Source organism: Peromyscus maniculatus, chromosome 7 (assembly GCF_049852395.1).
Source record: "Peromyscus maniculatus bairdii isolate BWxNUB_F1_BW_parent chromosome 7, HU_Pman_BW_mat_3.1, whole genome shotgun sequence".
Classification (NCBI taxonomy): Eukaryota; Metazoa; Chordata; class Mammalia; order Rodentia; family Cricetidae; genus Peromyscus; species Peromyscus maniculatus.
The window spans coordinates 50650901-50663535 of NC_134858.1; the positions used below are offsets into that span (position 1 = coordinate 50650901).

A 12635-nucleotide genomic window follows, 5' to 3' on the forward strand; every position below is an offset into this window, starting at 1 on the left:
CTGTTGTAATTGGCTTAATAAAGAGCTAAAAGGCCAATAGCTAGGCAGGAGGTACATAGGTGGGGCCTCCAGGCAGAGAGAGGAAGTAGGGCATGAATCTAGGCAAGAGAATCACCAGTGAGACACAGAATGAGTTGGACACACAGAATGGAATAGAGGTAAAGCCACGTGGTAGAATGTAGATTAATAAAAACATGGGTTAATTTAAGTTATAAGAGCTAGTTAAAAACAAGTCTAAGTTAAAAGTCAGGCTTTCATAATTAATTATAAGTCGGTGTGTCATTATCTGGGAGCTGGCGGGTGGGACAGAGAAAAGCTCATTACATATCTGAAGGGGTGAAAGCAGTGAGGAGCAGGCTGCGGTACCCAGAGCCATGGTGATGTTGGGCCTGGGCTGCTGCCGGGACCCATGTCTGGGTTCATGGCCCTGATGCAGCCTCAGTCTGTGTTGATGTCCATTCCTGATACCACCAAGGCCTAGAGGATAGGGCTGTACAGAGCTGACCCCTCCCCTCCCCCACTGGCTGTAACACTAGAGAGAACAGCTCCTGCCCCTTACTAGCTGAAGTACTCAGGAGAGGGTCCTACCTTTTACCTGGGCAACACAGTAGAGCTGGCCCTGATGGTGTAGAAGTGGGAGAGCCGGCCCAAAGGGTGCGAAAACAGAACTAGCCCCGCCCCTTGCTCATCACTGCAAAGGGTGAACTAGCCAGGGCAATGCTGAAGAGTTCACCTTGGTGGTGATGACAGGGGAGAGCTGGTAGGCTGACCAACCCTGCAACTACCCAGGCCCAGAAGCAGGGCTATGAGCTGGCTCACCCCAACATCTACCCCGTCTATAATCTGCCAGAGCACATGAAGGGGCCAGTCCTGCAGACCCAAAGCTCCACAACACAAGGCAACAGGATATCCAAGGGGAGTTCCAGTGAGTGCCCAGCATCAACAGTGTAGCAGAAATCAGAGGCCTCGAACCAGACCAATGACTCTTCAATGAACACTTGTAAGTAAAGATATTTGGATAAATGGGTTTACTGAGTGGTTCATTGTGTCATACTATAGTTTCCATGACAAGATTGATTTTTTTTCCCTTTCTTTTTCCTTAAATTTTATTTATTTTTTGGGGGAAGGTTGCAAGTTCAGACAGCAGATATGAAGAGATAGGGAAATGAATGAGATGGAGATGCATGATGTGAAAGACACAAAGAATATATAAAAAGAAAGTTAAAAAAATCACAACAAACACAAAGACACTATATTGTAAAGTAACTCACTTAAATCAATTCTGTCATATCACAAAAATACTACAGTTTTCATAATAAGTATGGCACACAGCAACAAAAGCTTTAACTTATAACAAAGATGATAAAGGAGATATCCAACTCTAGCTACCCTAAGAACTACTTAATGAGCAGGGGCAGTACTGAGAACAATCACTAAAGCGTGATTTAGCCACAGCAGTATGCCTGCTGGGACAGCTGAGACAAGAACCGACAGTCCCCCACACTTAACCTAAGTGCTATCCTACATGTAGAAACAGAAGCATCATACCTGTTAATTTTCACAGTCTGAAGCTGTTGCAAATAAAACAATTAGGCTAAAATGAGGCAAAAGGAAGGTAGAGTGCCCAGTTCCCAACCTGAGAAACAATTGTTATCATATTACCTTTTCTGTCTTCTCAAATAATCGACAACAGCAAGCATTGTTCTTTGTGATTTTTTATCCAAACAGCAACGGAGAAAGTGCTCTGGCTCTAACAGAAACAGAAATAGCTCCTCTTAGTCTTAGACAGATGTAAAAGTACTTCCTTGTCTGTGTCCTTCTCCTTCTATACTGTAAGATTCTGATGGATGGTACACCAAACACAAAAATGTTTCTTAATAAATTCAAATCAATTTAATTTAGTGGCATTCCTTTTATTTCAAAAGAAACAAATATGTATAATATAAACAAGAATTTGTGTTGCCAATTATGATTTGTTTCTGAAGCAGTACCTACTGCTTTGAGATGTCTGGAATGTTTTATGTGCCTGGTGCTTAGTACATTTACAACCATGAACAAATCAAGACTGTTTCTGCACAAAGAACTCACTGACTAGCTTGGAGGCTCTTCACATGGTGGGACAAGTGGTGTGAGAGAAAGGTTAAGAATGCTCTAGAAGTTATGTGAGAGTGACCTCACCTGGACTAAGAAGCTTGAAGGAGAAAGTAACATCCGAAGCCAAAATATTGGTTGGAGGGGGAAGGGGAAGGACGGAGTACCAGGGAAGCTCAGCAGAGTCCAATGGGGCTGAGTGCAGCTCAGTTGGTAAGTGTGCTTGGCTAGCCTGCACGAAGCCCTGGGCTCAAGCCCCAGCACTGTATAAACTGGGTGTCGTGGCACATGACTCTAATGCCAGCATTTGAGAGGTACAGGCAGAATTACAAATCAAAGTCTTCCACTGATACATTTTGAGTTGCTGTCTCAAAAAAAAAACAAAATAAAACACACACCAACAAAAGTGCATTGAAGGTGGCTAGTAGCAAGTAGAATTCAAAAGGTAGTGAGAGAATCTCAACCTGCTGAACCAGAGCTAGAAAGCAAAAAGGATGATGGTGACCTAGGAAACAGAACTGGCAAGATTTGGTATTCAGATAGGTGAGAAAGGTTTTAGTGTGGACAGCAAAGTACCATTTATTTTTTTTAATTTAATTTTATTTTATTTTACAATACAATTCAGTTCTACATATCAACCACTGATTCCCTTGTTCTCCCCCCTCCCGCCCCTCTCCCCTTCCCCCCAGCCCACCCCCATTCCCACCTCCTCCAGGGCAAAGCCTCCCCCAAGGACTGAGAGTCCATTCCCCTCCTCCCAGGCTGAGCCAAGCGACCCTGCATAAGCCCCAGGTTTCAAACAGCCAACTCATTTATTTTTATTCACATAACTGAGTTTGAGAATCATGTGAGACATTCAAGTAAAGGTTTGAGACTTCCAGACACCAGAAAGATAAAGCATTTAAGATTTATAGGAATCTACATTTATTGTCATTTTCAATAATAGCTTTATATATGTGAAGTCCAAAATTTCATTTAAGGTAATAAAAATATTAGCACTCTCTAGAGATAAAACTAGATAATTTTGCTATTAAGTGATCAGAGCATAAACATAAGTAGTAAAATTGTTTAAACTGTACCTAAACTTTAAATTATTACTTATACCTATGGATCACTTATTATATTTCTATTTCCCCAATTAAACAGAGGTGATATATTTCAGATAACTAGTAAAATCTCTGCAAGAATTATTTTAGAATTTTTTATATTGTATTTAATTATGTTTTAAAATAGACTTAATTACAGTAATTATTATGCATTTGGGCACTCAGGCAGGGAGCTCATATGGAGGTCAGAGGATAGCTTTGTGCAGACTGGTTCTCTCCTTCCACTGTGTGGGTTTCTCAAGAATAAACTCAGGTCATCAGGTTTTGGCAGCAAGCACCTTTACCCATTAAAACCACATTAACCCATACTTTAGGATTTTTAATTCAGCAATGCCCCAAAACGTCATAAGCATGTTCCAGATCATTTTGATGAACAATTTCTAATCTAATAAGGCCACAGGAGGGGGCAACCATGTCTATGTTTATATTTTCTTTCAGACAGATTGTTACTTTTTAAAATTTTTAATTGAAATCATACATATTAATGGGATGCTATTTGGTTTTTCAATATAAGTATGTATTTGTTTTAATCAGGTAAGTATATCTATCTCCTCGAAAATTTGTTTATAATAAAAACATACTATTTCTTCACTGTTTTTTAGAACGATTTTTAAAAATGTGTGTGTAGGTATGTGCACATGAATGCAAGTGCCTACGGAGGAAAGAAGTGTCAGGTCCCCATGGAGCTGGAGTTACAGGTGAGTCACCCAACATGGTACTGTTGGTGACTGAGAATCGAACTCAGGTTATGTACTTTCCAACATCCCAAAGGTTTGTTTGCTTGTTTTTACATGCAATACGTTATCATTATCAACAGTCACCCCACTTTGCAACACAATATCAGATCTTAGCCCTACATAACTGTAACTTATGAGCCTTTAGTCAACTCTCCCCAGCCTCTCTCAACCTCAATGAAACATATCAACTCAGACACATAAAAACAGCAAAATGAAGTCTAAAGAACACCAGACATTTCAAACAAAGGCTATCATAGTAAAGGTAGAGAAACAGGGAAAATTGAATAATCACAATTATGCTAACGTGACTATAAACACACTAAGGTGTGGTTATTAAAATGGTATTTCCTGAAATGCAATATGTGAATTTGTGCCTAGTTTTATGCTTATGTATATTAAACACAGAAAATTAACAGTATAGAATTGTTTTCTTATCCTTTTGAAATTTCAGTTTGAAGAAGTGATCTATAATGAACCCTCAACTGTATTTATATGGGTTACAGGTACTGTGTATACTTAAACTCAAGTGCAATTTCTCGTCTCTCTCTTTTTGCATACGTGTGGAGGTTACATGTGGAGGACAAAGGCTGACACTGAGTATCTTTCTTGATCGCTCTCCATTTTATATATACTCTGGCAAAGTCTCTCAAACCCAGAGCTCACTGCGCTGGCTAGTTTAGCTCATGAGCTTGCTCTAGGGAGCCCTCATATCCACCTCTGGTAAACCAAGCTGGGCAGGGGGCTATCACACTCACCTGTCTTTTACATGGGTGTTGGGGGTCTAACCTCTGGTCCTTGCAAGCACTTTACCTGCCGAGCCTTTTTCCCACCCCCACCTGCCCAGGTGTGATCTCTTCTGTTAACAAACAGCATCAGAAATGCCCTTTGGTTTATTTGGCTTTTTTTTTTTTTTTGCAATGTGTGAAGGGAACTTCATTAGAAGGAAAATGATAACACAGATCAGATATGCTGCTTGAGAGTATTCAAATCCCAGAAATACTTCTTATCATGAAAGTAAAGTTAGAAGGATATATCCCAAATGTAAACAAATATAAATATACAAATTTCTATTTATGTACATATGAATCCAAATGTAGATATCTTGGATTATATGATTGTGGATAATTAATTTTTTTTTCTTTTTGGGTAATTTATTTTTTTAAAAAAACTTGTAGAATGTCTATTGTCAACAAAAATACACCTGATTTGGTGATAGGAAGTTTTTAAAAAGTAGTTGGCCAGAATTCTAAAAATATGAAAACTTTATCATATACCTCTACCATACTCTATCATACCTCTACATGATTTTTTCCATTGCTAAAATGGAAGCTCTGTTGTTCACATCCATATTGCAAGCACAATGCCAGACAGAATGTACAGTAAGCTTCCCTGTTATTTACTGAGCCATCTTTCTCTAGAGCTGAGAAGTTAATGGTATAAACATTAACAATTGAAAAGAATACCTGAATCCGAATTTGCAGGAGTTGCTGATCGGCTTGCCTGTGAGAGGTGTTTAAAACAGCTAGTGAAAAATCCTCGAATGTGTGTAGACAGTAGAGTTCTCCAAGATTCACATGTATCTTGAAGTAAGACATCATGGATCAAGTATGGTAGCACAGTCTGACAAAAGTCCGTTTTCACCTAGAACACAGCATTTAGAGTAACATAATTCACTTAAAATGTTTATCCCCTATTACTGACATATGAAAAATTTAAAAGTATACAGTGATCTCCCATGAACTCAATATAGTACTAAATAGCAACCATTATCACCAATATTATGTCTCAAGTAGTGTTTAAAGAATAAATAAACAAGCCGGGCGGCGGTGGCACACGCCTTTAATCCCAGCACTCGGGAGGCAGAGCCAGGTGGATCTCTGTGAGTTCGAGGCCAGCCTGATCTACAGAGTGAGTTCCAGGACAGGCCCCAAAAAACTACACCGAGAAACCCTGTCTCGAAAAACCAACCAACCAATCAACCAAACAAACAAACAAACAGTAATACCAAGCACGATATCTCAGGACTTGGGAGATGGTGGCAGGAGGAACATGAGTTCAAAGTCATTATTGGTTACATACTGGGACCCTACCTCAAAATAAAACAACCAACAACAAAATCCCAGGGTTGACCCCTGCTCCTAACACACTAAAAGCACATGCTCTCCCAGTGAGCCACAACCTTTGTTTGTCTCCAAACACTCTTAGCTCTTTGAATTGACTAATACACTTACTATTTGCTGAAATCGACTGGACCAGACCTTCAATGTAAAACTCTTGCCAACTGACAGTGAAGAAAGCAGGAGCTGACTTCCAGTAATACACATAATTTATAATCACCATTACTAACTACCCTAGCACTCTGTAGAACTTAACTAGTATGCTGCCATCTCAAAACTAAAGCCTGCCGTGTGGTTCTGGCTAACCAAAGACACCCACTTTGACGGATTTACAGTTGAATGTAGGTGACACTGCGGGCAGATGACACACTCATCACGCTGTGTTCTTTCAAATATGCAAATCACAGTCAGACACACAGACGTTAAACTGAATGAGAAAAGCAAAGAAGAACAAAAAAACGCAGGATCTAAGTCAGATTAATTAATTCTCTTACCTCACACATTGGCTTTAATAACTGAAGAATTTCACTTTTTATGCCTCCACTGTCTAAAAAAGCACACGTCAGTGTCTTTATCCAAATGTCATGACTTTCACTTTGAGGGACCCACAGATTCACATCATCCAGGCCTTCGAACACATCTTCTTTAACAAATCGGGGTACTTCTAAAAACTAGAAGTAGAACATCATTTCCTATGTCAAATAAATATCCGTGCACAGCCAAATCTGTTTCTAATAAAACTAAGAACACTTAATCTACATCTGCACCCCCCCCCCATGGGTCAAGAAGTAAAGGTACTTGCCATCAACCCTCACTGACCGAAGTCTGATCCCCAGAACCTACATGGTGTAAGGAGAGAACTGACTCCAGCAAGTTGTTCTCTCACCTGCTCATGAGTGCCATGGCACACACATGTCTACACATATAAACACACAAATGAAAAACTAAATATTTGATAAAAGAATTAAACCTGAATATTTAAAAGCTAAATAGATTAGACTAGGAGTGGTTGTTCAGGCCTGTAATCTCAACTGTTCAGAAGCTGGAGTAGGAGGATTTTAAGTTCAAAGCCTGCTTGGTATCTTAGTGAAATCCTGTCTCAAAATAAAAGTAAAATAGAGCTGGGTTATAGGTCAGTGGTCAAGCACAAGCTAAGATCCAATCCCTGCTACAAAAATAAATGAGAGGGAAGGAGGAGCACACATGTGGAATGGGGGGATTTAAACTGGGGGAGTGAGACTGTAAAAAGATTTCTGGTGTAGGAAGTGAGAAACCTGAGTTCTACTGTTAGTACTGTCACTCACTGATAGCATATCATACAAGTCACAATCTCGGCCTCATCTGGCTCATCTACAAAACTGGTTCAGATCTACCATGCAAATTGATTTCAAAATAAAATGTGACTTTTATATGTTAAAAATATAGTACTTTACACTAAGCTATACTACTAAGTTCATTAACAGTTTTTATTACTACTAATTTTACTAAGAACCAAATATATTAAAATTACTCTTTAATGATGGGTATTTCCATTGAACTTGAACAGGTAAAAAGAACTGCACATTGCTGTCACTTTCTGAAAAGAGGAATGCTTAGGAACAAGAGATGCAAAAGCTCTTAACGATACTGCAGACTGCTTCCAGTGGAATCGTCATGACATCAACATGCAAGAAGGGTGCTTACATTTCATCCAAGTTGGGCTAAAAGCAGTAAATGCTTGTTGGCTGATCACAACACCTAAAATCATCCAGGATCAATGGTGCATGGGATCAAAGGGTCCACTATACTGGAAAAGAATTTCCCTCAGACCCAAATCACCACTTCTCTAGGTTATCTATTTCAACTTTTATATGCTGCCATAGTAAAAAATAACAAGTCCCTTGAATCCAGTATGTGCAGTATGAATTTTTCTAGCAAACAGTATATTATACGTAACTACTTTAAGCAATATGACATCCAGAGTACAAAACAAATGTAACCATTCTACACATACATAATAGGTATTCAACAAACATTTGTTACTTAAGAGACCTTTTTCCTTGATGCTCTAAAAGGCTGTAGATAGGTCAGCATGGGATCCTCAGACATCTTATAATTCTCCCAGAAACTGTGCCCAGTCTTTGTAGCCAAAATGTTTTTCAAACACTTAGCAGCAGCTGATCGAACTTTGACACTGAAAAACAATTAATTTATCAATCTAGAATGCTATGCAAAAACTAAAACTTAAAATATTAGAAACTTCCTAGCTATAAAATTCTATAACACTGAAGAAAAAAAAAAATCAAAGATTTTAAAAATATTCCCTCAGTAAACATAGTTACTGATTACTTCAGCAGCAATTCTCATCAATCTATACAATAATGACTATGTTACTGACCATAAATTTAAAGCATTCTTAAGAGGAACTACTTGGAAATAACGTAGTCTACAAAATATGATTAGTGAAAAGTGGCAAAATCCTAATTCACCTAAGGAAACACATTGCTAGTATTTTCTCTAATGATACAAATTATTTTTGAGGTGAGGTACAATGATATCTTACTCCAAATGATAAAACTATTGCAAAAAAATTTTTTTTTCCAGAACTGAGGACAGAACCCAGGGCGTTGCTTAGGCAAGTGCTCTACCACTGAGCCAAATCCCTAACCCCACAAAAATATTTTTGAAGGTACATACTTATTCTGACAGAGCAGTTAGTTGAAAATCATTAGCACTTAAAACTTCTAAATAAAAAGTAAAATTCCTTCTTTTAAAACAAAAACACCCCAGGAAATGGAGGGCTACAACAGTCCTGAAAATATAGCAACTGACAAAACAATGTTACCAGGCCTGAGATTGGAATAATGACAAGTTATCAAAGTAAGATTTAATTCTGTTCAGGTATGTTTTGCTAATTACCCAGAAGATGACCTATGAACCTGGATACATTCTTCCACATCTAATTCCTCAGCAAATCCTATTGACTATGTTAAAAACATATCCTGGTTCCATCCACGCCCCTCTTGTTCATTATTGATCTCCTAATTCATACCATCATTTTTTCCCCTCTGTACTATAGCAATAATTTCATAACCAATTCCTGTTTCTACTTTTGCCCCTGAGTCATGATGCTGGTTAGTTTCTTTTGGCAACTGAACATAAGCTAGAGTTATCTGAGACAGTGCCTCCATCAGACTGGCCTGTAGAGAAGTCTGGGGAACATTTCTTTCTCTCTCTCTCTCTCTCTCTCTCTCTCTCTCTCTCTCTCTCTCTCTCTCTCTCTCTCTCTCTCTCTCTCTTTCTCTCTCTCAATCTCTCTCTCTCCCTCCCCCCCCTCCCTTCCTCCATCTCCCTCTCCCCGCTCCCTCCCTCCCTTATGTTTTCTTTTCGAGACAGGGTTTCTCTGTGTAGCTCTGGAGCCTGTCCTGGAACTCACAGAGATCCGCCTCCTTCAACCTCCTGAGTGCTGGGATTAAAGGTATGCGCTACCACTGCCCAGCTCCATCTTGACTTTTTTGAAGAGATTTTCCACAGAAAACTTAATCACAAAATGATATGATACACATTAATCTCAAGTTGTTTTTTTTTTTTTAAATGATGTACAGACCTGCTAGTGTGACTATACAAGCATGAGAATAATGGGCAATGGTTAAGAGTTCTTTCTCTTTTACTGTTGGAGGGGGGAAAGCATTAGGTGTTTAGGGATTTCAGCATACAAAGGGCATGTTGACTAAGGAAATAACCACAAAACCTGATCAGAAAAGACTTCTTTGAGGAATGTCATGTGATCTGAGTGATGATAAATTAACTTGAGATAATTAGGAGTAAAGCATTCCACACGGGGATGATAGAGTAAGATCATCTTATTTATATTTGTGATATAGATACAAGGTGTATGTATATACATTAAAGCCATAAATTTTTATATACAGTGGTATTGTAGTACACCATACACAACTGGCTTTTATATGACAAATCAATCACTATTCTAGTTTGCTTCTACTGCTGTGATAAACACCATGCCCAAAAGTAAACTGATGGAGGAAAGTGTTTATTGCATCTTACAGCTTACAGTACACTGTGACAGGAAGTCAGGGTGGGAACTCAAAAAGACAGGAACTAGAGCAGAGCCCATGAATGAATGTTACACACCAACCACCTTGCTCTCTAGGTCAGATACCTTTCTTATATCTACCAGGATCACCTGTCTAGGGGTAGCAATACCCTCAGTGGCCTGGGTCCTTGCACATCAATCATTAATCAAGAAAATGTCCAAGCTGGGTGGTAGTGGCAGCATACACCTTTAATCCCAGAGCTAGGGAGGCAGAGGCAGGCAGATCTCTGTGAATTCTGGGACAGCCAGGGCTACACAGAGAAACTATATCTCAAAAAAACAAACAAAAGGTCAAGATGAATTAAGGCAGTAGCACATGCTGCAATCTTGGCACTTAGGAAGTAGAGGGCAGAGGGAGGAGGATCAGGAGTTCAGGATTATCCTCAACCACATAAGAAAGTTCAAGGCCAGCCTGAACTGTATAAGATTCTGTCTCAAAAAAGATAAGAGAAAAAAATGGATTAACAGTGGTAGAAAGACAGGGGAACACAATTTAAAAAAAAAGATAGCAGTAAAATGTTTAATACAAGAATTTACACGGTAAGTATACAGTCACTGTAAAATTCTTTCACCTTTACTGTATGTTAAAAATTTATATAATAAAATGTTAAGATAGAACCCATGTCAGCCAGTTTAATATAACAAAAACAATGATAACAAAAAAATATAGTGCCATTAAATCAGTAATGCAAATATGGCAGGTATAGGAAGAGAGGCAGAAGAATTATACTAATTATAATTTTCCTGAAAGCCAGATTTGGATTTGGTTTCTGTAATTGGATGAAAGGTGTACTCACCTGTCTTCCACCAGGGTATTATTCAGGGCAGTCAGCATTATCAAGGTCCACTGAAGTTCATTGTCTTCAGGTAACCCATGGGCTTTGGTATAAGCTGTATCTTTATTATACTGTACAGCTATAGTAGAGAAATCCAGAGGACCTATTTCTCCCAAACACCTTCCAACAGCCTCTACATATAGAAACTTAATTTCAGTACAGACATAAATAGGAGGGTATACAAGATTTCCAGTTTAAAAAGTATTAACACCATTTTGTCATGCTTAAAAGATTTCAGTGTTTTTGAACATTGGGAGTAATGAAAGCTAAAAACACATCAATGCTGTAATATATTTTTCCCCAGAGATGACAGAAAATAAGTTAGCAGTTATAGTAACACAATATTAAAAGCACAAGTATTAACATATCTGGCACTGTATAAAATATCAACTTTAAAACCTTAAAAAAAAAGAAAATCCAGAGTGTCACACATATGTCACTCATAAATCTTAAACATCTAATTTAGTGAAAATTTTTAAACACATTTCATCATGTCATCTATAAACACAGGCAGCTTTGCTTCCTTTCCACTTTGCACACTTTTCAATTCTTTTCCTTGCTTGATACTCTGGCTAGAACTTCAATATAGTGCTGAACACAAGCAGTAAAGGGGAGTAACTTCTCTTTTCCCTGATGTTAGAGGAAAGATTTCAGCCTTTTACCAGTAAGTGTGGCATATATTACAGGTACAAAACAGGATCATTCTGTGTTACACATGAAAGCAACTTTGGACTGCTAGGTTGCATAAATCAGCTTTATGCCCAGAAGCAGGACAATGAGCAAAGATGTGAATTCTGGGTGTAGGGGAGATTTGAGGGTTCTGGTAAGGTTGAGTTTCTAGATCTGGGTGGTAGATGCACAGGTATTCTTTGACTGTGTACAAATATTTTAAACTAAGTACATGTGGTCTGTACTATTCATGTCTATACGTGAGACACATTTCAATAAATACCAAACTAAAGGTGAGTATGCTAGACAGTAGGCTCCACTGGAAAGTACACCAACAGCTTACTCTTTCCATTCTCAGTAAGGCACTACTGCCATGCCAGCTTCCAGCAAACATTAATCATGTGACTTTCCACACTAAGACCACCAAATCTAAATACCAATACTCAACGAAAGACTTAAATGGTATTTCAAAATATCTGAGTTTAACCATCCTTCAGAATCTTTGTTCCTTTTTGCTATATACAAAATAAACACTAAATACCAGTAAGCGATACTTATAAAATATTTCAGAAGTTAATTAATTTGCAACTTAACAAAGCAGAGATTTATGTTATTCCTACATCTTTATAAGGCATATTAAGATTAACATTTATACACTATTAATTATTATTGCTAACTTTATAAGCATATTTAAAGAATATGAAAGGCAAGTGTCTACGGTTACCTGAATTAAACAGAAACATAACTTAACAAACCACCCTTATTTCTCCAGTAAATCAAACAAGTTTACATTATTCTGACCATACTAAAGACCGTTCACCTAATCGTTACCTAAAACTTCTCTTTCACCAGTCTGGTTCACTGCCATCTTGGATAACTGCAACAAGCTGACAACCAGCTTCACCATAATGCCATCCTGCGGGTTATCTAGAAATAGTTTAGAGAAAAGTGTTTCCATTATCGTAAGGACAACACATGTTTATTTT

General features: G+C 38.2%; 1 protein-coding gene across 3 annotated transcripts in view; it reads right to left on the reverse strand.

Annotated features, from left to right (window-relative positions):
* Atm (ATM serine/threonine kinase) overlaps positions 1-12635 on the reverse strand; it is a 115985-nt gene that overhangs the window by 45172 nt on the left and 58178 nt on the right. For all 3 annotated transcript variants that reach the window (XM_042280942.2, XM_042280946.2, XM_076576281.1), the window contains exons 33-38: positions 12481-12576; positions 10942-11113; positions 8083-8224; positions 6546-6722; positions 5398-5575; positions 1663-1750 (exon numbers count right to left, since the gene is read on the reverse strand). In XM_042280942.2, coding sequence (XP_042136876.2) covers positions 1663-1750; positions 5398-5575; positions 6546-6722; positions 8083-8224; positions 10942-11113; positions 12481-12576 — 853 coding nt within the window. The remainder of the gene's footprint in view (positions 1-1662; positions 1751-5397; positions 5576-6545; positions 6723-8082; positions 8225-10941; positions 11114-12480; positions 12577-12635) is intronic.